The sequence below is a fragment of the Agelaius phoeniceus genome, chromosome Z, assembly GCF_051311805.1.
Source record: "Agelaius phoeniceus isolate bAgePho1 chromosome Z, bAgePho1.hap1, whole genome shotgun sequence".
Lineage (NCBI taxonomy): Eukaryota > Metazoa > Chordata > Aves > Passeriformes > Icteridae > Agelaius > Agelaius phoeniceus.
In genome coordinates this window covers 93,262,753-93,289,984 of record NC_135303.1, presented here as the reverse complement: position 1 = coordinate 93,289,984, position 27,232 = coordinate 93,262,753, and the positions used below count along the sequence as shown (strand labels likewise).

The 27,232-nt window shown below is 49.5% G+C and overlaps 1 protein-coding gene across 4 annotated transcripts in view; it reads left to right on the top strand.

Annotated features, from left to right (window-relative positions):
* Positions 1-27,232, top strand: part of MYO5B (myosin VB) — a 147,769-nt gene that overhangs the window by 10,085 nt on the left and 110,452 nt on the right. For all 4 annotated transcript variants that reach the window (XM_077171520.1, XM_077171518.1, XM_077171519.1 and 1 more), the window contains exons 2-4: positions 18,837-18,947; positions 22,474-22,645; positions 25,491-25,635. In XM_077171520.1, the coding sequence (XP_077027635.1) occupies positions 18,837-18,947; positions 22,474-22,645; positions 25,491-25,635 (428 nt within the window). The remainder of the gene's footprint in view (positions 1-18,836; positions 18,948-22,473; positions 22,646-25,490; positions 25,636-27,232) is intronic.

The following is a 27,232-nucleotide window of genomic DNA, read 5'->3' as shown; positions in this document are numbered from 1 at the left end:
TTTGAGGAGCAGATGTGCCAGGGTGACAGACCTGCCCTCGGCTCTTCTGCTGCACAAACTGCACCGCCCTGGCCAGAGATAAGCAGCTCCTATCTTGCTCCTGTAAACCCTGGAAGCACCAGGTTTGAAATCTGTTGCTCCCCCTCCCTTCTGCTTGTTTTCCCTTTCCTTCTGCTTTGTTTTTGGTTGGATCCTGCCCCAGCAAGGAGACGAGCTCTTCCTCCCCATGCAGCAGCGCTGCTGCTTTGTCTGCCCTGTCGCAGGCGATGGAGGCAGAACTGCTAAATAAAACACTTCGTTTAAAAACAAGCAAGAGGGCAGGAGGAAAATCGAGGTGTCTTGAGCGTGCAGGTCTCAATTCTGCAGAGCCCTGGCGTGAGGGTTAAAGGGCTGATGCTTTGGGTGCAGCCGGTGGCAGGGACGGCGCTGGAATTCAGCCCCGGGGCAGCTGCTGCTGCCCGGCCCCTGCTCGTCAGAGCTGCTTTGAAGCCTCGTGTGCTCTTGCCATGCCAAAATAAACGCCGAGTCGAGGCTGTCAGAGCTAATCTTCATCTCTCTGCACTTTGCCCTCCCCGCTGCCGTTGCAGTGAGGGGTGGCTGTGCTCACACCCCGCGTTTTGGGGAGTCCTGGGGACTGTCCCCAAGGTGCCCGGTGCCGAGTGCTGACCACCTCGGGGCAACCTGAAACACCTGCCCATTGACCACCAGGGTGGGCCTGATGAACCATCCCTAGTAACAAACCCTGTCTGAATTTCCCTTTCGGCACTCTGTGCTGGAAGAGGTGGGCATGGCTGAGGCTGCTCCAGGCTGAGCCACTTGGCAGTCCCCAAAAACTGCGAGCAGGCTTTTCCTCCCCAGGCACTGCTCGACCCAGAACACATGCCCCTCTTTTTTCTTTTTTTTTTTTAATATGGATTTCTGCACCACACACTTTTTATCTTTGGATAAAAAGCCAGTTCTCAGAAACAGAACATTCTATTTGTCAATGCCAAAAGGTCTGTAGGCTCTCTTCCTCTCCTTCTTTTTTAAATATTATTTTAATTTATTACTCTTTTTTTTTTTTTTTTGACTGAAAAATGTGCTGTGTCCTGCCAGCCTTTGCTCTGGTGCAAAGTTTCAGCACTGGAAGGGGGGGGTCACGTGAGGTAAATCAGCAGAACACAAACCCTGCTGTTATTGACTAAACTTTGCCCAGATCTCACCTAATCACCAACCTGACATGTATTTAAAGCTCCAGCTCTTTTCCTGTGAGGAGAGAGCTCAGCCCCACATCAGCACTGGAGCAGCCCTTGGATCCTTCCAGGCTCCTGGCATCCTTCTCCTTCAAAGGGTGGCATTTTTGAACCCTTTGGATATAACTCATGCCTGAGAGATTGCTTGCTGTTAACATCCCAGTTATTAAATTGTATTTTCTTTTTCTGGGGTCGCGGGTTTACTGCTTTTTTGCATTTTTTTTCCTATTTTTTTCTAGTCTGATAGGATCCTGCTGTAATTTTCAGTCATTTGAGAGGTATTGCCCAAATTTAGGCTGCTTTTAACTCCCAGCAGGACGGGTTTTGGTGTCTCTGTGTGAAGAGCAGGCTGGATGTTGCGGCTGATAGAAAATCTTCCATGTGCACAAGTGTTTTAATTATGGGGCCACTCAGCTCACAGCTAGTGAGGGTTCATCCTCCTAGCAGCTCTGAAGGCAGTTTCTTGTCTCTCCGCTTTCAATCCTAATGGCTGAGTGTTTCCAAAGGAGAAACCTTCCAACAAAACGATTTAATTTCCCTCAGTAACATTTTGGGCACAATCTGTTGGCGACTCTTTTATCTGGTGTGCCATCTCTAGGCTTATAACCCTCTTTGATGTGGCTCATTCAGGGGAAAAATGGCATTACACACTACCTCAATCACTCAGATGTCAGAGAGGATATTGCATTTGACTAATCGGGGGAAATTTGGGAAGATTTAGTAATGCCAGGAGACATGACCCACTTCCAGTTAAACGCTTTTCAGACAATAGAGGTTGTGCTAAGTGGTGGGGGAGGGAGAAACACTCACAGACTAGAAAAAACTAATAGTTACTTTTAATTTTAAATTTTGTTGTGCTGACCCTTTCCTAGGTTCAGGATGGGCTTGCTTTCTTTTTCTGTTTACATTTTTTTTTTCCCCCTGAGGAAAATACGATACTGATACTAACTGGTTTTGAACAGATGTGTGTTATCTGGAGTGACTGTCCCTGTGCTGTGGGTACCTGCCACCTTCGGGATATGGCTGAGGGTGTGGGGAGCTGTGGTCCAGTGTGGTGTGGCTCTGGTCCAGCTGTGGGTGACCAGCAGTGGGTGTGGGAATTGATTTTGGCCGTGCCAGCTCAGGAGGGTGCCCACCTGATGATGTGCATCTTAAATACATAAAGAATATTAGTCCACCAAGTGAGATTTAAGTGTTTTTCTTGTGCTCCAAACCTTCAGTGTTGCTCATTCCTGATCCTATGAGTGTCTGGCCAAAACCAAACAGAAACTGCAGAGGTGCAGCTCTGTGATGTTGTAAAACTGCGAGATAGCCAAACCTAAGTTTGTAGCGTATAAACTTTTACTTCAAAGGCAACAAAGGAGAACATTCTTTTAAGAGGTAACTCCATAATTTTTAGCGCTGCAAGTTCTGTCAAGCAGCTTGTGGCTGTTGCTTTGTGCAAGGTTTTATCTTTGCAGCCATGTGAGCAGAGCAAAAGCAACTTACTCTGCTTAGAGCTTATTAAACCCCTTATTAAAAATAGTTCTGTAATCCTCCTGGAGTATGGCAACAACACTTTGGTCTCAGTTCCATATTGCAGCTAAATTCACATGGTAGCAGTGTGCAAGGTGCTGCTGAGATGCAGACACACGATATTGCAAGATCCTGGAGTGAAAGTCCAACGTGATGGAGCAATGTCAGAGCCCACCTGAAAAGGGGAAGGGGAGCTGTGCTGCACGGGCAGCATTTTGGGGCAAAAAGTCAACCCTAGGGATGTGCTGGAGCTGCTGCTCTTTTCTGGAACGGGGTCCAAGTCTTCAGCCTTTGTTGTTGTTGTTTTCACTTTTGTGTGATCATTCGAGTGTAGGTGTTTTTTAATGCTCTGCTTTTGCCTGCAGCCAGGATTCCACTGCTCTCCTTCCACAGGACACAATCCACTCTTGTTTTCTGAGCTGCTCCCCAAAAGCTCTTCTTTGAAGAGCCGCATTGTGATGTGACTTGAAGCTTAGAAATAAACTTCAAGTATCTTCACCGAGCAAGTTAGCACCTTCCTCGAGTTAAAACCTTGTTTCTTCTGCCTCCAAGCTTCAGAGCCGTAGACTGACATGTTTTAGATGCATCCCTGTTGATAAATGCTGCTTTTGGGTGCAGTTACAGCGATGGCTGGAAGCGACGTTGCCCTGACGCTTGTGTAGATAAATTAATTTCCTCTGCACACACCTCTGGGTGCCTGAGTTGGTCACTGGGGGCTGTGGCCTCCGAGCTGCCCCTGTGTCCCATGAGTGACTCAGGGGGAATTTCTGCAGCATTAGCAGTGGGTGCTGGATGCCCAGCGCTCCTGTGAGGTTTGGGGGGCCCTGGAGCCATGGCCAGGCTCAGGCTGGGCAGGAGGGTTGCCTCCCTGATCCCTCTCACCCACCTGGGAAGCAGCTGGAAAGCTGGGAACAGCTGAAATGTACCTGGGATCTGGACAAACCTGTCCTGGCGAGAGGCTAAACTTCAATACAGTAATTTGTCTGGGAAGGGAAAAGGCCAATTTGGAAGGACTTGGCTTCTCTCCTCCTGTTCAGACAAAACAAATGTAATTTTTCAAGTCAGGGCAGAGCAAATCAGTTCAGAGCTGAACCAGAGCTCATATTTTGAAAGCTGAAGAGCTTTTGAAACACCCCAGCAGATGGAAGAGGCCCTGGCTGCATCTGCCTTACCTGCTTTAACCCCATAAACAGCACTGACCCTCGTCTCTTACAGGCTTTGTACATAATTAATGTCTGATTTGAAAGCTGGCTGCTCTGTTAACACACTTGTCAGTGATTGATGCTCAGAGGAATCTCTTGGGAGCTGCAGTGCCCATGCCCAGGGCCTGTGTTGGATGGCTGGGATGCATTAAAGATGTTTAAGTTGTTGGATGGAAACAGGCCAGTTAAAAACAGTTAAGGACACAGCTTTTCCCACCCTTTGTTTGAGGCAGCGCTCGGGGAAAGCTGAAGCCACTGTGTGGGTGCTGTGCTCTGGCAATAAAGCAGCAGTGAGGGCGTGGGCGCTGTGTCCTTGGTGCCACAAACCCGGGCTGAGCTGAGTGTGGGTGTGAAAATGCAGCAGTGGCCCTTGGCCACTAAAGCACTGTGAGCGTCTGTGGGGCTGGAGTGACACCTGAGATCCTGAAGGGTCTCTGTGTGTCCTTCCAGCAGCCAAACGCTGCTGGTGCTGGGGCGGTGTCCTGCAGCTCTGTCCCTCGCTGTCCCTCCCAGCTGAGGCCTTCAGGTCTGTGAGGGTGCTGTCAGCCCCCCGAGCTGCCTGCGTGAAAAACACCAACCACCTGCGTTTAAAATTTGGACAGTTTAATAGTAATGAAATGGTTGTAAAGATAGTAATATAATTAGAGTAATAAAAATTTGGACAGTTAGGATTTAGGACAATACGAGACAATAGAAACAAAAAGTTACTGATGGTCCAGGTACCTCTTTCTGGGTAAAATAAGTCCAAAAAAGGACCCACCTTAACAGAGGATTAACCATTAAAAGCAACACCCTGTTGCATATTTATACATCTCATACATGCTGCATAAATTCCATTCAAACACAGGATTCTGTCTGGTCAGTGTCAACTTCTTCCTCTGAATCCTGATGGCATCTTCAGGGCTCAGCAAGGCAGGAAGAAGTTCGTTTCTTCTGATAATGGAGCAATAAATTCTCTTTCTCTGAAAGACTTAGGTGTCCTGTGGCTGCTATCTGGTGTGAGTACCTCATTCCTTTCTTTAAAAAAATATCCCGCATACATAGTTTCTATTTTAACATTATGTTATAACCTAAAACTATATTTAACGCACTACTTAAAAAAATTAATACAGCATAACTTTCTAACATAACACATGTAATATTCATTTTAATATTTGTGCAAAGCCAATCATAAAATATGGATTTTTCACACCTGTGTGGGTCAGCAGCTGCTGAACTCTCTGCTTGTGTCCAACATCCCTTCCACAGGCTCACAAAACCCCTCCACTTTGGGGGATTTAAGCAGTTTTTGGGGAAGTCTCTTGCATTTTATTCCTGCAGACTGAGTGTAAGACATTGGGGATAAATTTGCTGCAGCAATAAAACACAGGTTAGGAGTGATAATGATATTAACTGTGGCAGTCTGTCTCACTACCAGAGCAGCCAATACCCTCTTCTATCTTGTGATGAGGGGAGATTTGTGGCTCATTTTTCCCTGTGTCAGTGCAAAACGAGATGTGGGCTTTCTCCTGCACATGCAAATCCTGAAGGAAGTGTTGGAGGAGCAGGGAAATCCCAGCTTTCCCAGACAGTGTTCCTGGCTGGAAACAGGCTGTGGGGTTGCTGAGGTTTGCTGGCTTCCTTTGAAACAAAGCCCAGGTCTTTGTCAGTGCTTTGCTGGTAGATGGACAGAGGGGAAACCTCCCCTCTGAACGGGCTAAAATGGCTTTTGAGCAGGTTAAACTGCTTTCCTGTGAAAAGAGCTTTTGTGGAAAGCAGTCCCTTGGGATTCCTCCCTGGGACATCAGCGCTGGCAGCCAGGAGCTGGCTTTGTGGATGTGCTGGTGGCAGCCTGGCTGTCCCCAGATCCTGCACTGCTGTGGCCATCAGGGCTGTCCTTGCAGACCTGGCAAGGACCTGATGGGACGTGTTATGTCCTGAATAAGGGGGCTGCTCTGAAATGCATCAGCCTGGAGCTCAGATCCACAATCCTACAGATGGAAACGCCACCAGCTGAAGGAGCATGGAAATTTGGGGCTTCTGCAGACCCTCTGTGGGGAAATCCCAGAATCACTGAAGGGTTTGGGTGGGAAAGACCTTACAGTTCATGCAGTCCCACCCCTGCCATGGCAGGGACACCTTCCACTGTCCCAGGCTGCTCCAAGCCCCATCCAGCCTGGCCCTGGGCACTGCCAGGGATCCAGGGGCAGCCACAGCTGCTCTGGGCACCCTGGGCCAGGGCCTGCCCACCCTCCCAGCCAGCAATTCCTAATTGCCAAGAGCCCAAAATCTGTGCCTGCCCTCTGGCAGTGGGAGCCATTGCCTGGGTGCTGTCCCTGCAGGCCTTGTCCCCAGTCCCTGTGCAGTGACTGAAATCAGTGACTGGAAGCACCAGGGAAAATCCAGCGGGATGTGAGGCCTGGGCTGAGCTGGGCCTGCTCTGAGGGGCTGCTTGCTGTGTGGCTCTGCTCTGCTTGTCCAACCTGATGCAGGGGACATCCTGTTGCTGGAAGTGACCCTGATTTGCAAATACAACACCGAGAGGATGGGGAGAGGAGGGGAAAGCAAATATTTGCCTTTCTGTGGCTGAATCCATCTTGCTGATGCTCTGATAGGTCCTGCCCCTCTCACACTTGAGTCTCTGCTCTTACTAGAGTATTTTTGTTTATACAAAGTGGGTCTTATCTACACTGTAGCTGGGAATTGGGAGGCTGTGCTCTGGCAGTGCCTTTAATAAAGCCCTGATAAGGGCTCAAAGGCCAGCCTTGCTGCCCTACCAGGGAGCAGGAGGTGAGAGGTGCCACGGGGAGGAGAGAAACTGAAGCAGTGGCAAAGACTGGTATGGTATCTGGGGTGAAGAGAGTCTGGATGGCACCTCTGCATGGTGACAGCACCATGCCATGATCCAAACCGGGATTTTTTTTTTTTTTCTTAGTAAAGCATCTGAGAGAACTTGTTCGAAAATTTGCAGCAGCCTCCAGTTTCACCCCAGTGAGGGATGGAAGGTGGAGCAGCTGTGAGGGGACATGAGCTGCTCCACATCTCTCTGCTGTTTGTAGACCACATCCCCTTTGGACAGGCTCCCAAATCCCTGGTGCATCCATGAGTGTGCATGGCCTCTTCTGATGCATCTGGATATTGGGGAAAATTCCTTTGTGGAAGGGGCTGCCCAGCCCTGGCCCAGCTGCTCAGGGCACTGATGGAGTCCCCATCCCTGCAGGGATTTAGAAGCTGTGTGGATGTGGCACTTGGGGACATGGGTCAGTGGTGGCCTGGGCAGGGCTGGGATTTGATGGTCTGAGGGCTTTTCCAGGCCAAATGATTCCGGGGCTCTGTGGTTTGGAGGTGCTGTGGGACAGGCCCATGCTGTGGTGGTGCTGTGGGTCACCATGATGGCACGCTGGCAGAGACTGAAGCCACGTGAGTTCAGCTGTCCCTGCCCAACCACTGACCCCTGCAGCTCGAAGGAACTCAGCTGTTGGTACTGACTCTTTTGTCAGAAAGAGCAGAAACCTTTGGTCTTGTACATTCTGAACTGGGAACTCAGCATGGTTGGCAAAAGCTTCGCTTTTACAACTAAATAAACTTGAATGATGTAAAGTTTATTCAATTTAGTTTTTTCTTCTTCATTTTATTCATCTACCTAGCAAAGCATGAGGTCATCCTTTAGAGGAGAGAGAAAAGTGGCAGAGCAGTGTAAGGTAGAGGTGGATTTGAGTTACTCTTTAGCCCTAATTTGAGTGAGCTCATGACATGTCTTCATGCACTCTGAAACTGCTATAACTTCAAGATGTATTCTTATTTGTTTTGCTGCTTTTCTAGTTAATAACAAATGTTTCCCTCACCTTGGGTGGTAAGAGTAGGGGTAACTAAGCCTTGAAATGGGGTAAGTCCTGAAGCTGAGCTGATGGGACTCCCTGGTTTCAAGGCAAGTGGCATCAGCTGCTGTGTGACTGTGACTCCTGTCCTTCCCCCAGGGAAAGGCATCCCTTGGGCAGGAGCTGCATTCCCTGGAGTTGGGGCAAAGCTCCTTGGGCCCGAGCCAGGGAATGTTAGTGGGAGCAGAAATCTGACAGCTGGGGTGTCCCTGTGATGTGGGGAGAGCCAGAGCTGAGGCTTCCCTTGATGGCAGCCCCCTCTGGAGCCTGTGCCTGTTGGGGAATACAGAGATGCTCGAGTGGCACAGGGAGGGGTGTTCCTGTGAGCACACACATCTCCTGTTGGGACAGGGACATCCTGTGTGCCCACCCAAGGGTGGCTTTGTTGTGGGAATGGGGAAGGCAGGAGCAGCACCCCATGGCTGAGATAGATTCTTTTGGGTTTTTTTGTAATCTGTTTTTATTTTCTCCTTTTGTTTGGGTGCTTTGTTCTGTGGACACTCCAGTGTTTCTTGAGAGCTGTGTTTGATCTTCCTGGGAATGTGTGTTTGTGTGCAGCTGGGGCAGCCACCCTTCCAGAGGGAAGAGATAACCTTGGATTTGCCTAACTCTTCTGGGGACACTGCCAGACCAGGGGAAAAAATCAAAATTCAAACCAGAAAGTGAAGGCTAGAAAAGATACATTTTGGGGTGGTGATTTTTTGTTTTGTTCTGTTGGCTTGATTTTTTTTTGTTTGGGTTTTTTTCCCCTTTTGTTTTTGGTTGTTGTTGTTGTTGGTTTTCTTTAAGTGGGTTCAGGTGCCCTTCTTGCCACCATTTTCCCACTAGGGCAAGCTTCTGCATGTTGTTTCCCTTCCCTGAGCCCTTCCTGCAGAACACAACGCTGCTTTGCCAATGGCACCGCCTCCCAAATCACCTTCTGAGATTCAAAATTCAGGGGCTGATGGAGATTTTCTTTCCTGCATCCTTCCTCATTTTAGCTTTTGTCTCCCCTACCCTTGTTGGAGGAGATTTGGATGTGGGATTTAAGGGATGCTTTTCCATGGAGTTGCTGTGTGGTGTAAAGAAGAAGCTGCAGGATATGAGTGCGGGAAGATCTGGAGAGCCAAAATATCAGAATTTCAGCTGGACATTGTGAGGGAATGGGAAGCTGACTGTCCAGCCATGCTGTGCCTTGCATTTCATATATTAAAAAGAAAACCGGTGTTAGCTCAGCAATTGCAAAATCTTGCTGATACATTTCACAGGAGAGAAGAGACAGAATCTGTGCATGAGCATGGAGTAACTCCTGACACAAGTGCTCCTCTGAGATCTGGTGTAAAGACTGCTTGGGAGCACCAGAGCCAGCACAAACCACATGCCCAAATACCTGGAAATTGCAGTAAGAAAGAAATTTAGGAAGAAGTTCTTCCCTGTGAGGGGTGGCAGGCCCTGGCACTGGTGCCCAGAGCAGCTGTGGCTGCCCCTGGATCCCTGGCAGTGTCCCAGGCCAGGCTGGATGGGGCTTGGAGCAGCCTGGGACAGTGGAAGGTGTCCCTGTCATGGCAGGGGTGGCACTGGGTCCCTTCCTGCCCAGACCATTCTGCCATTGTATGGAAATGCAGGAGCAGTGGTTCCCTCCTTTTCTCTGCCCTCCCATTCCTCAGCAGCTGGGAGTGTCTGAGTGTGTGCTCACTGCTTCAGTTACTTTAATTGAAAATATTTATTCCAGCTTTGTGTCTTGATCACTGCGGCTGTTCCCCAGGTGTCTAATATCTCTTTTCTAGCAGACCTTGTTGCTGGAATTTTTAAATTACCTCTGGTTAAACGTTGCTCATGCAAACCCCTGGTGATCAATTTGTTTTCCTTCAGTTGCTCAGCAGTGAAAAGGATGCAGAGGTGGCCCCAGGAGTCTTTCCAGCATAACCCTCTCGCTGGAAAATGCTGAAAAATGTCCTGTAACTTTAAGTCAAACCCCTTTGAATTAACTATGCCTGAGTGATGTTCCAAGAGGGGTTTTAATGCCCGAGTTCTGGAGATGTGAGGGGTTACTGTGCAGGTTGATTAATCCAATTACTTCTTTTGAATAAGGTCAACAGTCCAGTCTGGTGGAGAGGTTGCACTGCAATTAACAGTGGTTTTGGTGCTGTTTGGGTACAGTGGTGCCCAGGGGGGAGGGTTGCTGAGCTCTGGAGGGGTGGTGGATGTGCTGTGGTGCCCTGGATTTTGGGAGATGCTGGTGACACCCTGGATGCCACCGGTGTCACCGCAGTTACAGCCAAGGAGCAGCCACTGCTTTAAACATTTCCAGCTGAAAGCCCTGCTGTCCCCTGGCTGCATCCCTGCACCCCAGAGCCAGGCTCCTGCCAGGACCTGGCATTTTCATCTAAAATCATCTAATGTGGGGTGGTCACTGCCCTGGGAAGTGAACGTGCTTGAGAATTTCCATAAAGCATCACAGGGCTGTGTTACAGACAGAGGACTCTGAAAACTCACGGGAAAAAGGCCATTTTTGACTATTTAATTAAACCCAAAGGCTGTTTTTAAGCTATTCATTACCAATCAGCTGTAAATGGTATATATTGAGCATATTTTGGATCCAGCTTATGTTCACCAAGGAGTGGTGAACTCACATGGATTTCGGATGGAAATGGGGACAGTGAAGGCAAGGTTATGTCACATCACTCATAAACATCACTGCTAAAGGTTTTGATTAATTGAGAATTACAGGAGAGAGGGGTAATTAATGCCAATCAAGAGGGATTTGCAGAAAGTAGCCCTGAAGGATTTCACTCTTGCAGTATGAGAGGCTGTTAGGTGAAAGTCATGCTACGGGGACACTTGGCCCTGCATGGAGTTTTTAGTTAAAAAAAGGCAAAACCTGAGTCTGTAAAACCCCAATAACCGTTATTTTAATTTAAAAAGTTGTCTGCATGTCTGAGCTGTGTCTGAAAGGCTCATCCTGCATCAAGGATATTTTCATGGTCCTGTGCAATGTGGGAGTTTTTAATCAATCACTTGCAAGGAGAGGTAAGGAGCCCCGGAGGAGCTGATTTGGCTGGGTGGTGCTGGGTGTGCCATGAGCACCCGTGGGTGCTGGAGCCTGGGGAAGGGGTGCTGAGCTCCCTGCTCCAGGATGCTGATGCCCACAGCTCCTCCAGGGAGATCTGCAAGTGCCAAGTCAAGTTACCTGTGTGGGCTTTATCAACAGATTTTCGCACTTCCCAGGGACTCTGTGGAGATTTTGGGGGCTTTGCAGAGCATCCCTCTTTCTGGCAGGGGGTGGGCAGTGATGGTGAGCAAATAGGAAGAGTTTTCAGGGCTGAGCCAGGCCTGACAGAAGAGAAACTCGGTGCTTGTGTGGGGCAGTGCTGCCCTGCTGGATGGACCCCAGGAGCTGGGGAGAGGACTTGCAGCAGCTCTCTGGGTGCTGGCACCTCTTGGAGCTGCTCTAACCCCGGTGAACATTAAGTTTTGAAGGGCTTTGCAGGGTTAGGTTAATTCTGCCGTGGGGCACGTGCTGTAGCTCCAGGCTTAGCCCCTCAGAGGGGAGAGCCGTGTCTCACCAGGCTGCTCCCAGCCCTGGCAGCGCTGCTTGGGAGCTTCCCGGGGCAAAGGGCTGCAGTGCTCAGCCTGGTCCTGGCTTGAGAGGGCTGCAGAGACCTGGGTGCTGCCAGCTCCCACCAACCCGGCCCAGCCCTCCCCTGCACACCTGGGGCTGCTCTCAGGTGTGTGTTAGGGTGGTGCAGGTGACAGTGCACATCCCCTGTGCCTGCACCTTGCTTTGGTTTCATTGCTTTTCAAAGGGTAGAGAAGCAAAGTGAAACCAGAAGCTGCTGCACTGCCCCGAGAAAGTCGTGTTGTCACAGCCCATGAGGCAGCGGCTCCCCAGCCCAGGAGGAACCGCCTGCCTTTTTTTGCCCTTTTTGCCCCAGATTAAGACCAGATTGTTTATTTGCACTGTCCCATAGCACCTGGGGCTTTACATACTTCTGCAGCATCGGATGACTTACTGGAAGAGGAATTTTGCAGCGGGAGCAGGGCTGTGTGTGCACTCAAGACCTTGACGCTGAACTTGTCACTCTTAATTAAACCTGCAGTAACGAGTGACGCCGAGATGCCACAGGAGAAGTGGCAGGGGAGATGCTGGGAATACACGAGTCGTTGGCTGTTAGTTACATGTAACACTATTAATTAGTCTTGGAAATCGTCCTGAAAATCACAGCTAATTAAAGAAAAGCCTTCAAGGGGTACCCCCAGTGTTTCTGTCCTGGTGTCAGGGCTCGCCTGCAGCCCCCTGTGCGCGGTGCCAGTTTTCTGTCTGCCTTTGGTGACTTGGGGTTGGTGCAATGATGGACTGAAGCCTTTTAAATGCCCCTTCATTAGAAATGCTTCTAATGAGCCAGTGGATAAATGCTGCAGATGCTGCTTGTCCAAGCACTGCTCAGCTGCTGTGACAATTTATGCAAATCGTCATCGGAGTTAATTTGGGCAGGGGAATAAAGTTCCACAAGGAGAAATGGAGCAGATTTAGTGCTGGTGGGAGACTTGGAGCCATCCATCAGCGTGACAGCTCTTCAGGGGGAGAGGAGAACATCCCTGTGCCTTGAAGGCATCAGTGAAGCACATGGTTTGCTCAAATTCAGGGGCCCCTGCAGTGTTCAGGGATGGAGAGGTGCTCCCCAAAATTTAGAAGCCCTGCCTTAAAGGAGGCATTGTCTGGGTGTGCATTTGTGTGTTTGTCCAGGCTCCATCTCCACTAGCACGAAGATGATAGGGAATATGAGGGGTGGTGTAGATAATGCCCATCTTCCCTGGCTCTGCTGTTTGTTTTTGTACATTTTTATCAGCCCTGGGAAACACCCAATTTGCTCATTCTCATGTTGAGGAATTAGAGATGCTCCTGCAGAGTGCCACTGTCTTTCCCTTTACATTTAACACCCTCCGCAGGTTAGCACTTTCATTCATGTAGCTCAAAATGATGGGTTTTGTGCTTTTTAGGAAGTAAAACACTATTTGTCTTTTTTCCTATCCCTAAAGCATCATGCACTTGTAGCGTGTGTCCCCCACTCAGAGCTGAAATGCTGATTTGCCAGTCCTTTTGGTGTTTGTGGGGATTTAGGGTGAGGAAGCAGTTCTTTTGCTACTAGAGGTCCCTGTTTTGAGTGGATGCCCTCTCCATCAAGGAGATGGAGATGCTGGAGATGCTGGATTTGTGTTTTCCCCCAGCAGCACCAGGTGCTGGTGCTGGGCAGGGGAGAGATGCACAACCCTGGGCCATCCCTGCCCGCCCTGCAGCAGGCAGGCACGGCCTCTGCCACCCCTGCTGTCCCCTGTGAGGCTGTGCCAGCTGGTGGTGCCCAGCAGCAGGCAGAGAAGCCAGACCAGGCTGAGACACCGGGGTCAGCAGGTCCCGCAGTCACGGCACAGCTTAGGGAGCCCTGACCTGAATTAGAGCTCGGCTTGTCTGTCGGGCAGGGGAGAAATTGCTCCTGGGATGGAAGTCTCATTCAGAGGATGGGAAAGGGAGGATTATGGTTTGCCATCTGCCTTGATATTCAGTAATGTAAATAATAAAAAAAAGGGTAATGACCCACAAGTCCCTCAATGGAGATATTTTGCTGCGTCACGGGAGAAGCAGATTTTTCTCCTGAGCCACGGCCAAGTGGGGCAGAAGGGAATTTTAAGGCTGCAGGGCACCCAGGAGAGGTCCCTTTCCGTGTCCCCCTCCTGCCAGCATGCATCCAGTGGCTCTTCCCAGCACCCACGGGTGCAGATGGTTTGCAAACACAAACAATTGGCCACAGCAGAGTCACTCCTTCCACAGCCACCTGTGGGACCCTGCTGCCCTGGGAACAATGGCAGAGCCTGGCCCAAGCCACCCGTACTGCTCACTCCAGCTCAGTACCAACCAAAATTAATGAGGAGGAGTTTGTTTGGTTTAGCACAGAGGCTGAGAGAGATGCTGTGCACATCCAGACAGGGGCTGCAAGTAAAATCCTCTGTTTCTTTTTTTTTTTCTTGGTTGTTGTTTCTTTGTTTTTTTTTTTTTTTTTTTTTTTTTTTAATTTCTGGAAGAGCCTCTTTAAATTTTCTCTGGGGAGTGATCTTCAATACTAGTTTATAAAGGAGAATAGGGGACAGAAAAATTACCCCCGAGTGTGTGATACGGCCACTTTAAATTCCACATACAGCTTGTGCTTTCACTGTAAAAAAGCACAGTTTGTGAAAACCTCAGTTTTAGTAATAGATAGCTTGTGAGTGAGAGCTGGGAGGTGGTTATTGGTCTGTTTGAGTGTAAGCTGCTTAACCATTCACATGCTGTGTGTGTAAATATAAATATTCTTGGGAAGCCAGGGCTGACATTTGTGCTGGTTTTTCTTTTGTGTGTATTTTTTGCCCCCTTTGAAAGCACCCAGCAATACTGGACACAGAACAATATAAAATGAGGTTAGCAATAAACACACTGCAAGGGGAGAAAAGTAGAAGTGTGCTTGCTTTACAGAAAAAAATATACAGAGATTTGTCCAGATTTCCACCTTGTTCTAGTTAACATTTGTGCTTTCACCTTTGATTTAAAAAAAAAAAAAGTCACTATTTCTGTTTTCAATAAAGTCCTTTCATAAGATTTTCTTAACCTGCATGGAAGAACCTTTGTCAAGACATACTCTGTCTTTACCTCTGTTACTGAATTCCCAGTGGTGAGGGGAATTGCTGTTTTACTAGTTATTGCTATTTTATTGCATAAAAATGCAGTATTTTGTTGCTATTTTATTTATAATTTATTTTATTCTGGGTTTGCTGCTCTGCCCTCCCTCTATCTGCAGTTTGTTGGAAGGATGCCCCTGGAAAAATGCCCTTGACCCAGGAGCAATGAAAACTTCCCGGGGGTCAGCTGTGAGTGTTGGCATTCCTGAAATAACTCAGGGGATAAAAACCCAGCAATAATAAAGATGGATTTGCTGATGTCCAGCTCTCCGTGAAGACTTGCAACAGCCAAACGGCCCAGACGAAGCTGAGATCCCTAGTTTTTAATATTTTTTACTTAATGGAAGATTATACAATTCTTAATGTAATGAAAATGATGCTCTGTCCGTGGAGTTGTAACTCCTTGCCTGCATCTCTCCTGGCTGAGATGGAGCACGCTGCCCAGAGCTTGCTGGGAGTGCCTTTGGCCAGCACTGAGGGCTTTGAAACAGTAAAACAAGACCTGCCTCTTCTAATTTAATGTTGGTTTTAATCTGCATCTGCAGCGGCAGCCTGCTAAAATCTAAATCAAATCAGGAGGTGGGGATTGAATTTATTAGGCTTCTGTTTAAGCTGTGTGGAATAATGCAAGAGGCAGTGAGAGCACTGAATGGCTTTAGTTTTATTGAGGATCTGGTTAAAAAAAAATCAGAAAGTAAACCAGATTTTTTAAAAATAATTTTTTTTAGAGGCTGAGCATGCAGAGCTATTTCTAGTTAATTTTAGCATATTGTTTAAAGGCATCCTTGAGGACTGAAGGGATCTTTTTCTTAAAAAAACAAATTAAGGAAAGAGAAAATGTTTGGAAACCCTGGAGAGTCTGGAGGTTGAGTGGCTTGCCCAGGGTTGCGTCTCCTGAGCCCAGAGTCAAGTCAAACCTTCATTCCCAGTGCTTTGAGATGGGCCCATGTGCCCTCTCCCTTAGGACAAGCTCCTCCAGCAGATCAAGAGGCTGCTAAAGCTCTCAGGAAGCCCGGACAAGGCTTGTGGAGCGGTAAAATGATGCTGGAAATGCGATTATGGAAGCAGCAGCTCACAGGGATGCTCTCCCCACCCACGCCTGGGTGGGCACCTCGGTTTTGGTGACACGGTGACTCTCACCCGAGTGGGCTGGCTTGTCAAAAACAGGGGGTGTGAGGCAGTTTTGGGGAGCAGAGGTCAGAGGCAGGGAATGCAGGGGAGGTGAGGGTGGTGAGCCCAGCGTGACCCCACCGAGGGCTGCCCCAGCCTCCTCAGGCTCTAACTACAGCTGGCCTTGTGAAGATGTGCCCGTGACAAAGTGCTTGGATTCCAGCAGCGTGTGCCTGACATATCTGGGATTTATGGCTGGGAGGGAGGGCTCGGATGGGGGTTTGTGCAGCAGCCTGCCCTGCCGGGAGGGCAGCAGGGAGGGGAGGAGCACAGCGGGGTGAACGGTGCTCCCCTCTCTGGGTGTGTGTGCGTGTGCACGCACCACAGGACAGCATTAGAGATGCTTGGGCAGCTGCATTCATTCACAGCAAGCAGCCTGTGCTAACAGCCCCCGGCTCTGCAGCAGGGTGGGAGCTGCCTGACCACCCCCTCGGTGTGGGGAGTGCCTGACCACATCTGGGATCTGCCAGCCAGGGGTGCCCCCAGGGCTCCTGGGGCCTTGCAAACATGTCTGTCCTGCCTGGTGCATGCTGTCCTGCATAGTGTGTTCTGTCCTGTGTGGTGTGTTCTGTCCTGTGTGGTGCATTCTGTCCTGTGTGCTGCATTCTGTCCTGCATGGTGTGTTCTGTCCTGCGTGGTGTGTTCTGTCCTGTGTGATGTGTTCTGTCCTGTGTGGCTCCTTGTACCTGTGTGTGTGCGCACAAAGTCTGGGAAAATCAGTTACTATAATTATTACAATGATTGTTGTTATTATTATATTATTATTATTATTACTAGTACTAGTACTACTACTACTGCTGCTGCTGCTGCTGCTGCTGCTGCTGCTGCTGCTGCTACTCTGTAGTGCTGTGGTCAGGGTGGCTGGTGGCCTATGGAGCCTCCCACCAGCAGGCTGTGGGCAGTGGGTGTTGAGAGCTGTCACCCTCCTGTCCCACCTGGGTGGCTCCTGGTGATGAATTGCTGAGGGGGGTGGCCCACGGGGCCTCTTGCTGCTGCTGGAGCTGTGCCCAGGTTTCACCCTGAAAGGTCTCTCAGACAGGGACCTCCATTCCGGGCTGCTCTGGGGTCAGTGTGTCCCTGTCTGCAGCCACCAGTCCAGCAGGGCCAGGGCTCAGCCCAGCCCCGTGTGCAGGTGGAACTTTTGCAAGGTTGCCAAGACCAGCAACACCTTGTGTTTGAAGCTGCCCTGAGCCGGGTACATCCTGATCCTTGGCTATTTTGGGCGCTTCTAGAGCGTGTCTGAATCTCACTTTTTGCCAGCAGAAAGCTGGCAATGGATGATCCACAGTGGTGGGGCTGGTAGGGGTCCCAGCCAGCCCCTTCCCCACTGCAGCCTCCCTTCTTCTTGGCAGGGAGAGCACTGAAGGCCCATGAGGTGCTAGAGCTGGTGTGCTGAGAAAATTCAAGTTTTCACATCTTTCCCCCCAGTCCCTGGTGAAACTGTTGTTCTGGGAATACAATTGTGTGGCTCCATTAACATCTAAAGGTTCCTGCTGCTGTAGCTATTGAGCAGCTCTAAAAATAATTACGTGTGATAACTATAAAAATCTATTGCTTTTCAGCTGCAAAGTGGCCTGTCAGGTGGTGGCTGCTGCTGTGTTAACTCGTTGGTTGCCACAAAATGTTGTTTGGACATTGTGTGCTGGAGTTTGCTTTCAAATGAAAGCCAAAACCTTTGGGGCTCTGAGGCTGCTGTCACTTGGGCTGGCTGGGATTTCCCCGAGCCCCTGGAGCTCTGAGTAGGAATAAGATTCTGTAACTCTCATTTCAATCAGCAGGAGGAATAGAGGGGAGAGCTGCCCCAAAGGGCCAGTAAATCCGTGGGTGTTGGAGGGTTCCTGTTGGCTCTGTGGGCTGGAGGATCTCGGGTTTTGTGTTGCTGAAAGTGCTCCCAAGGTATTAAAAAGTCTTTTTTCCCAGCCCCGAGTTTGAGGAAGAAGTTGGGATTCCTCAGCTCAGGTTTTCAAGGTTGTTTATTTTCTCTTATCTAACACATCCTCTTTCTGACCTGCTGAGATCTGTCCAGCAGGTCGGGTTGTGGCACAGCCCCTGCCTTTGGGGTGGTGATAGTTTTTTATGCTAAAAACTGCGTGTACTTTATTTACAATAATTTTCTAGTACCTATCATCTGTGCTAGATACTCTGTCTCTATCCTAAACTAATCCAAAAGTGTCACCATCACAGCAGAAGATGGAGGACAAGAAGAAGAAGAAGGAGAAGGAGAAGGACAGCACACACCCAGATTCCTCCATCTTGCCTCTTGAACCCCCATTCTAAAAACCCCAAAATTCTACATTTTCACCCTGTCATAAATTCACTATCATTCTACTCAAACTCTTGTAGCTTGTAAATCCTCGCACAAAGCTGGTAATTGTTTCCATGGGTTAAAATCGAAGGCAGAGATGTCTTTGACTCTGTGCCAAGGTCTCTGAGCCCCCTGCCAGGGTCTCAGGTCCTGCAGGGCAGCCAGAGGAATGTCCTGGGTTCTGACAGGAGGAGTCCAGCACCAGCCTGGCTCCCTGAGCTGGGCTGCACAGGTCTGCCCTGGGGCTTACCCCTTGGTGGCCCTGGCTTTGTAGATGCAAAAAAAAAAAAAGGTTAAATTTAACCTAATTCATGAATTCATTTAAATGCAAGTGCGTTCCTGGAGCCTGTTTGTGTGTTCACCTCCAGCTGAAGGAGCTGGCTTTGGTGTCCTCATTTTCCTGCCTCTGTCTGTGGCAGTGGGTTTGGGTCAGGGCTCGCTCTGTGGGGGACCAAACTGCCTTGTTTTGAGCAAAATAAACACAATTTGGTGTAGGGACTGCTGGGGAGGAATTGAGTTATTTCATAAAAGCCTTCTGGAAAGTTTGTTTTTTTTTTTTTTTCCCAGGGAAATTAAATTCCATGTTTACCTTGAAACTTTACCCTGCCTTTTAGATTGGTAGTGAGCCAGTGAACACCTTGTCCAGGAGAAAATTAGACTGAAAAATTAGACTTCTGATCTGTAATTAACCCCAAGAACTAAAACTGGACTTATTTTTTCTTTTACTAAAATAAATGGTTTAGCTGCATTGACTTTACAATGTGTGAGGCTGTATTAATGGAGAATTAATTTATTTCTCATTTAATTTCCCGAGGTTTCATTGTGTTTAAACTTTTTCTTTCTTTTCTTTTCTTTTCCACCTCTCCAGTACACTAGGGTTTGGATTCCTGACCCTGATGAAGTTTGGAGATCGGCAGAAATTATCAAGGATTACAAAGAGGGAGATAAAAGCCTCCAGCTGAAACTTGAAGATGAAACTGTAAGCTTTTGAATGTCATTATTCTTTTTAGCAATTTAAAGCCTCGAATTAATGTGTGAAGAAGCCTGAGCCATTTCATAGCTTCTGTGAAGTGGTTTAAAATGTGTTTTATTGCCTCAACACTTTCACTTTTTCCCTGCCTGCTCCCTCCCTAGACACTTGTGTTACATTAGGTTGCGAGAAAAGCCCTTGACCTCCACCATCTCTTTTCATCTCCTGGCAAACTGGTAATAGTCTGTGATACCAGGATGTATTTTTTTTAATAGCAGCAGTATGTCAGAAGTGCCTGTTTGTGCTTTTTGCTGCCGAACAAATTGTGGAGAGCACGGCTGGTGGCATCCACTCAACCTCGGGTGCTGATGGAAAACCCACGCCCAGCTCAGAGGTGGCTGCTGTGCCACAGCTTTCTCCACGCCTCAGTTTTCCTCTCTGAACATACTCTTACGTAAAACCCCTTTTTTTCTCTGCTTCATTTTTAAATGAGAAAAGCTTTTCAAAGGGAAAAACACAAAACTCATTTAAATGTAGATGTTTTCTAGCCAGCGCTGGTTCCAAATGCGCAAACAGCCCGGGCTGTAGCGTGAGTACAGCCAGCAATAAATCATCCCTAGAGCAGGACACAGGCTGGGGAGGAGCAGCTGCTCCCTGTTCCACACAGAGCCTCCTGGGGTGGGACATTGGGTGACAGCAGGGAATTGCAGATGAAGTTAACCATGGCATTTGCATCAGCTGCAAATTCAGTTTATGGGAAGGGAGCAGCCATGCTGTGCGCCCACCACGAGCTGCCTGCTGTAGCGGGAAGAATAAATACATTTTTCATGAAGAATTGCACCTAAACCATCTCTCTTCATTGAGCAGGTGGGGTTTCCTGAGCTGTCTAGAGTGTGATCTGCTCCATTGCCTGGCAGAGTTAGCAGAGACCACCCACTACAGATCCATATGTGCCGAGCAGGGTGGGTAATTCCCATCCCCTCCACGCCAGACGTTTCCCCACTGCGGGGAGCATTTTCACCACATTGCCTGATGGAAGATGGAGAACAGGAACGAGCTGTGGTTGATTGGGCAGTTTGTCAAAGCAGTTTTTCTTTCAGAGCAGCTCAAGCTCAGGCTGTTGGCTGCGTGTGAGTGTGCCAGGTTTGCAGGGAATGTTGTTGATGTTGGGGTCTGCACCCAGTGCTTGCTGCTGTTTCTTCTTCTTGGCTTGGCCTCAGCTGCTTTTGTTGTCCTGCCCAGTTTGCTCTTCCAGCATAGGGCAGCTTTCTGGGGAGGATAAAGGATGGAGGATGCTTGATGCCTTTTTACCTTCCACAGGGATAAATCTGGATGAGGAGGTGCACAGATGCCACCCTACAATCCCTTGGAAGCACCAGGCATAGAATCATCATTTTATTGTGGAATGGTTTGGGTTGGAAGGACCGTAAATTTCATCCCATTCCACCCCCTGCCATGGGCAGGGACAACTTCCACTATTCCAGGGTGCTCCAAGCCCCATCCAGCCTGGCCCTGGACATGTCCAGGGATCCAGGGACAGCCCCAGCTGCTCTGGGCACCCTGGGCCAAGGCCTCACTGCCATTACAGCCAAGAATTTACTCCTAATATCTTACCTAAGCCTACTGGCCTTCAGTTTAAGGTAATTCCCCCTTGTCCTGTCCCTGCAGGCCTTGTCCCCAGTCCCTGTGCAGCTCTGCTGGAGCCCCTGGAGGCCCTGGCAGGGGCTCTGAGGTGTCCCTGGAGCCTTCTCTTGTGCAGCTGAGCAGCCCCAGCTGTGCCAGGCTGGCTCCAGAGCAGAGGGGCTCCAGCCCTGGCAGCAGCTCCGTGGCCTCCTCTGCACTGGCTGCAGCAGCTCCAGCTCCTTGTGCTGCTGGAGCCAGGGCTGGACACTGATGGGTGCCTGGGTGCCCATCTCAGCCACAGGAGCTCCTTTCTTCCACTTGTGCTCAGGCTGCCAAAGTACCTGCTCCTATTGCTGAGTACTACAACCCCCATCCTCCCCTCCTGGCAGAGATCTCTTGCAGTTTTAGTACTTGGGCAGGAATTATTTTTTTCCTCTTTAATCTGGATATTTCCCTGGAAACTAAAGGGGCTGAGGAGCCCTGCAAGGTCAAATCCCTTTGTGCAGCTGAGTTCAGGATCAGCAACATTAAAGTACAAGGTGATGAAAGGATTACCAGGTGTTGTAGGTAGTAGCTTAATAAGCATGTCATAGTCATGGTGAAACATGGAACATCTCATTTTGGGGTTGTGCAAGAGGCTGAGGTCTCTGGGAGTGCCCTGTTTGATGCTTTCCTGTATGAAGTCTTGCCTGGATCTGTGTCATGTTGGACTGAAAAGCTCTGGCAAAGGGGAGCAGCACTTGAGTGCATGAGGTTGGAGATACCCAGCACACATACCTTCAGGGGATTCAAAGCTGTAGAAATTCGCCTTTTGTTCCTGACAGCCACCATGCATTACCCAGCTGTTCAGTGCTTCCTTTTGTCCTTGTGCTTTAAGTGAGTCTTCACGGGTTTTGTGGCTCCTGGCTCTGCTCTGTATGCACGAGAGCTCCCTCTGAATGAAGAGCTGGCTGTTAAATATCACAGGGCATCCCTGGTGTGTTTGCCATTAAGATGTGAGACTGAGTGCAAGCTCTTGAAAATTGGCATTGACAACGTGGAACCAGAGGATAAAACCAGCCTGAGGTTGTCAGACACGCTGAGGGAGCCTGGCCTCGTGCACTTGGGTCAGCCTTCCTTGTGCTGTTTGCATGGGCAGGGATCCAGTGCAGTCACAGTGGTTTTGCTTGGAAGCTGGGATTCCTCCCTTCTGATGGGAGCTGAGCATCATCAGGCCTCCCTTCTGAGGCACCCTGTGGGAAGCAGCATCACTGGCAATTTTTTTTCCCCTCCTCTGTAAAGAAAAAAATGCAGCTTTTCTTTAGTTGATGGCTCTGTTGCTCATTTGGGAAGGAGTCAAAAATAGCATAAGGCTGCCCATATGCCAACTTCAGCAGCGTAACCTGGCTCCTCAGACACTTCAGCAGCAGGGACTCCGTGCTTCTCCATGTCCTCTCTTCCTCAAGGAGTGCCAGGTTTCAGGTATAAAAGTAACCTGAATTAAAAGTGAGCTGAGAAATTGCTCTGATGGTAAAAGCATGGTCTAGTTTGGAATGAGGCTGCTTTTCCAAGAGCAGGAAGATGCTTAGATCAGATGAAGCTGTGGATTTCTGTCACTGCTGTCGCTGCTCAGAGCGGGCTGAAGGCTGTTTGTCCCAAGGCTGGCCTGAAAATGACTCAGGTGTGGCCAGGTTAGTGCTCGTGGACCATCAGTGTCCACCAGGACCACATGGTGGTCAGCTCAAAGCCATTACCAGAGGCGTGACCTGGCAGTCTGCCATGCAAGTCCCTGGAGCATTTATCATGAAGGGGCTTTTAATTTAATTTACAGCAGGACGTGTAAGTGTTTAACACTAGCAGGAGTTATGCCTGGAAAAGCTACAAGCCATTAAAGGAGCTGTTTTTTTTTTGTGTTCCTCGTGTGTCTCCTCAGCTCTATGAGTATCCCATCGACCTGCCAGGGAGTGAGCTGCCCTTCCTGCGCAACCCGGACATCCTGGTGGGGCAGAATGACCTGACAGCCCTCAGCTACCTGCACGAGCCTGCTGTCCTGCACAACCTCAAAGTCAGGTTCCTCGAGTCCAACCACATCTACACCTACTGTGGTGAGTGTCCAGAGCACACCTTCAGCTCCTCAGAGGCTGTGGGGCCACAGAGGAGCCCCTTGAGACCATCAGCGTGAGGAAAGCCTGGGGTGGTGGGTTTAGTTTTGAGTGTGTGTAAAACCAGAGGTGGTTTCTGAGGGCTGGTGCGCTGTGACCTTGCTGAGCTCATGGTCCACCTGCTCTTGCTGGGAACATCCTGTCAGATGAGTCTGGGGCCAGCCTTGCACGTGCTTGGCAGCCCCCAGAGGGGAAAAGTAGGACTTAAAAAACCATGAACATGGCATGCCAGACAGAGAGATACTACTGAGGAATGTCCACAGCAGGTTTTCCTCCAGAAAAAATGCAGAAAGCCTTCCAGTGCTGCCATTTCCTTCCTTTTCTTCATGGCTTTGGGAATTAACTAACTCCCAAATTCAAAGCAGGAGGAGGGCAGGTGTGAACTTGGGTTTGTGATTTTTGGGGAGGGCGCCTTGCCAGAGCTATCCGGGAGAGCAGTTACCTGTGCATGGACAGCAACAAAGTGCAGCTTGAAAAAATTAAGAAGAAAGAAAAGAAGGCAATTAATAGAATCCCAGACTTGTTTGGGTTGGAAGGGGTTTTAAAGATCATGTTCCAACTGCTTGCCACGGGCAGGGACACTTTCCACTGTCCCAGGCTGCTCCAAGCCCCATCCAGCCTGGCCCTGGACACTGCCAGGGATCCAGGGGCAGCCCCAGCTGCTCTGGGCACCCTGGGCCAGGGCCTGCCCACCCTCCCAGCCAGCAATTCCTAATTCCCAATATCCCATTTAGCCCTGCTTCTGTCAATGGGAAGCCATTCCCTGTGTCCTGTTAAAGCTGGTGTGTACAGCTGTGACTGGGGTTGCAGAGGAGAAAACTGGCAGGAGGAGATGACTTTAAAATAGTGCCGTAGAAATATGTTGCCTCTGTGGTTCTGAGTAATGTTAACTTTCAGTATTTAATGATGTGTACTGTTGGATTACTGGCATAACTTGCAGCCTTTTGCAACTGCACGTGTGCCCTCAGTCACCCACAGGCCTGCTCTCACCCAGAATCAGTGAGGTTTTGTGAAGGCAGCTTCTAAGAAGGTTCATGATTGTCTGGAGCACAGCATTGCTGGGGATGCAGTCATTTGGGCTGTGTAGGTTTGGTTACAAAGCTCTGCCTGGCTGCAGCATGCCTTGTGCTTGGGGTTATAAGGTGGCTGAGAAGGGCAGGAAGGTGCCTGTCTGAAGTGAGCAGAGCCCTTCAGCTTGGTTTGCTTTGTGGTTTTGGTGAGTCAGGGAAATTGTTGGGTGACCTGAGCAGAACCAGGAAGCCAGCAGGCAGGAGCAGGGCTCGGGGCAGGGGTGAGGCAGCTGGGTCAATGTCCTGCAGGGGCAGCTGCTGGGACAGTCACTGCCCTTTGCCTTTCCTGGTGTTTGCTGCAAGCTGAGAGCTCCTGTGCTCCTGTAGTGGGAGCTTGCTGAGCCCTGGACTGGCTGGGCTGGGAGCACAACACTGGCCCCACAGCCAGGTGCAGTGGGGACATTGGGTTTTGGGACATTGGGGGGATTGGGAACATTGGGGATTGGGAATATTGGCACTGGCCCCACAGCCAGGAGCACAGTGCTGGCCCCACAGCCTGGTGGAGTGGGGACATTGGGGGATTGGGTGCATTGGAGGCAGTAGGGACACTGGGGACATTGGGTGCAGTGAGGACATTGGGGACATCATTGGGGGATTGGGGACATTGAGGGGACTGAGGACAATGGAGGCTGGGGACATTGACACTGGCCCCACAGCCAGGAGCACAGTGCTGACGCCATAGCCAGGTGCAGTGGGGACACTGGGGAATTGGGGACATTGTGGGACTGGGGACATTGGGAGCACTGGGGACATTGGGGACACTGGGGACATTGGGGACATTGGGGACAGTGAGGACATTGGGGGGACTGAGGACATTGGAGACGGGGGACATTGGCACTGGCCCTACAACCAGGTGTACAGTGCTGGCCCCACAGCCAGGTGCAGTGGGGACATTGGGGGACTGGGAACATTGGGGGCATTGAAGGCAGTGAGGACATTGGGGACATTGGGGACATCACTGGGGGACTGAGAACATTGGGGGACTGGGGACATTGGGGATTGGGAACATTGGCGCTGGCCTCACAGACAGGTGCACTGGCCCCACAACCAGGAGCGCAATGCTGGCCCCACAGCCAGGAGCTCCTGGAGCTCCTTGCAGGCACAGCTGAGACCTGCCCGACCCAAAACTCCCCAGAGGTGGAGCTTGGGTGCAGAGCAGCTCCCTGGAGCCCACGGGGAGCACACGTGTGGCTTGGCCTCTCATCAGCTCCCTGCTCAGTGCCCGGAGCTGGAGAGGAGGCAGACATGAAAGCCTCAGAGCAGGCTCTGGCATTCCTTCCCTGTGATTTATGTATTTCAGTTTGATTTGGGCACATTCTTTGCTAGGAGTTTTTACTCACAACCCAGGCCAGGGGAAAACCTGGGATGTTTGTTAGGTTCTAGCAGAGCTTTGGTTGCTCAGGAATTGCTTTTCTGTAGTGCTGGCTCAGGCTGTATTGATCTCTCCTCACCCCTCCTACAAAGCCTGTCTTCACACAATGGAGATTATTGTATATTTTTGCTCTTCTCACCAGTTTTGTGCATCTCCTTTGTAGCTGTACAGGGGCTTACTGCCTTCCTATTGAAGGGGATGCTGAGATAACAATTATGAGCCCTTCCCCACTCACTTTCTTTGTTAACTCTCAATCGTTGCATTTTAAAAAAACCTTACTGAGGCAACTAAGACAAGCCCTGAAAACCCAGAAATATCAACCCCCTGCCTGTCTGTCTGCCCTCAGGTATCGTGCTGGTGGCCATCAACCCCTACGAGCAGCTGCCAATCTACGAGCAGGATGTCATCTACGCCTACAGCGGCCAGAACATGGGGGACATGGACCCCCACATCTTCGCCGTGGCCGAGGAAGCCTACAAGCAGATGGCCAGGTCAGGGTGGGGGGCCCAGCCACGGGGGTTTGGGTCAAAATGGGGAAAAATGCCATTAAATGCTCCAGATGCTCAGTGAAAGCAAAGTGGTGAAAGACAGTGTGCTGGAGGTTAGGTATTTCTAATTAATTCTGCCTAATGACTTGATCCCAGTACTGCACCCAGATTGCTGGGCTGATGGGGATCCCTGTGCTCCTCAGGAACTCAGGGGGATCCCTCTCTTGTTGCTTCTTGGATGAGTTTCCTGGAAGAATTTCAAACCACTCTGCAAATGTCATGTTTAATAGCTTAGAGGAAACCACATTTCAGATAGTTTGGTGAGATAATCAAACTAAATCCAGAAGCTAATGCTAGTTGTTACTTTATGGAGATACTGTGATTTTGAGTTAGGCGTTAACTGGCAGATACTTGGAGATATTTATGGGTCCCTCAAATCCCTGCCTTCACCAGATGGATATGGTGAGAGTTTTACTTTATTTATTTCCCTGCTTGTTGTGTTGCTGGGCACAAGTGTAGGACTTTGTTCCTAAGAAACAAGTCATGATCCAAAAGAGAATTGGAGAGGAAACTGAAAATTGTTGTACCAGGGATCATTTTATTATAGTTGTCAGGACTCACGCAGTGTGTTTTTGTTTGCTTGTGAATTAGCTGAGATTTTTGTACAGCTCTGGCTTTTAACAGCAAGAGGAAGCACTGAACGATTTCCCAAGGTTCTTTCTTTCTGCTCTGTCTGGGTTTTAGTGGTGAGATAGGATACATTTCTAATAAAAAATTGAGCCAGATTTCAGTCCAGAAATGCATCTGGAGGAGCACTGCCATAGCCAGAGATCGGATGGATTGCACCCAAAATGAGTCCAGCCTGCAGTGCACTCCTGCAAGTGCTTATGCTCTGGGCAAAACTGCTTTGAGAACAGTTCAGGGATTTGGGGAGCTGCCTGCAGAAAGAGGAAGACTTAGGTTAGGATTTTGTCCTTGTGTGATTTCAGACTGAGCAGCAAGCTGCAGGGTTCTTTTTAGAGGATACCAGGGTTTTGCTGACCCATGTGGACAGGACCTGTGGGTTTTCCAGGACAAATGTCTAAAACACAAGGCAACAGCTCACTTTTCTGCTGAAGTTTGTGCTAGGGACAAACTTCAGGAGCTGAGGTTTGCTAGGTGCTGTTCTCCCACATCCCTCAGGAATTTTGCAGGCAGTGGGATAACAGCCCTAGCCAACGATGCTTGTCTCTGCTTCCCTCCTTATCAGAATAAAGCTACTTTTGACAGCAACTCATAAAGGATAACTCCTGTCTCTGGGCAGTTCAGACTGCTCTGTTTTCAAGGGGACAGGAAAATAACCACCTTCAGAGCTCTCAGGCAAGGTGCTCACTGCTCAGTGCTCCTCTGGTGCTCTCTGTTTTGGGCTGTTATTATGGTAATTGCAGGCTTGGGTACAAAAGAGGGTTTCAGACAGGGCTGAGAGGAGATTGGGACATGGATTATAGGAATCTACCTGGTTGTTTGAAATGTGCCTTAAAATGTGGCACACTGAGTTTTAAGTCTGAGCACTCCTGGGTGGGCGTTGTGTTCTCTGCAGCTTGATCCAAGCTTTTCCCTC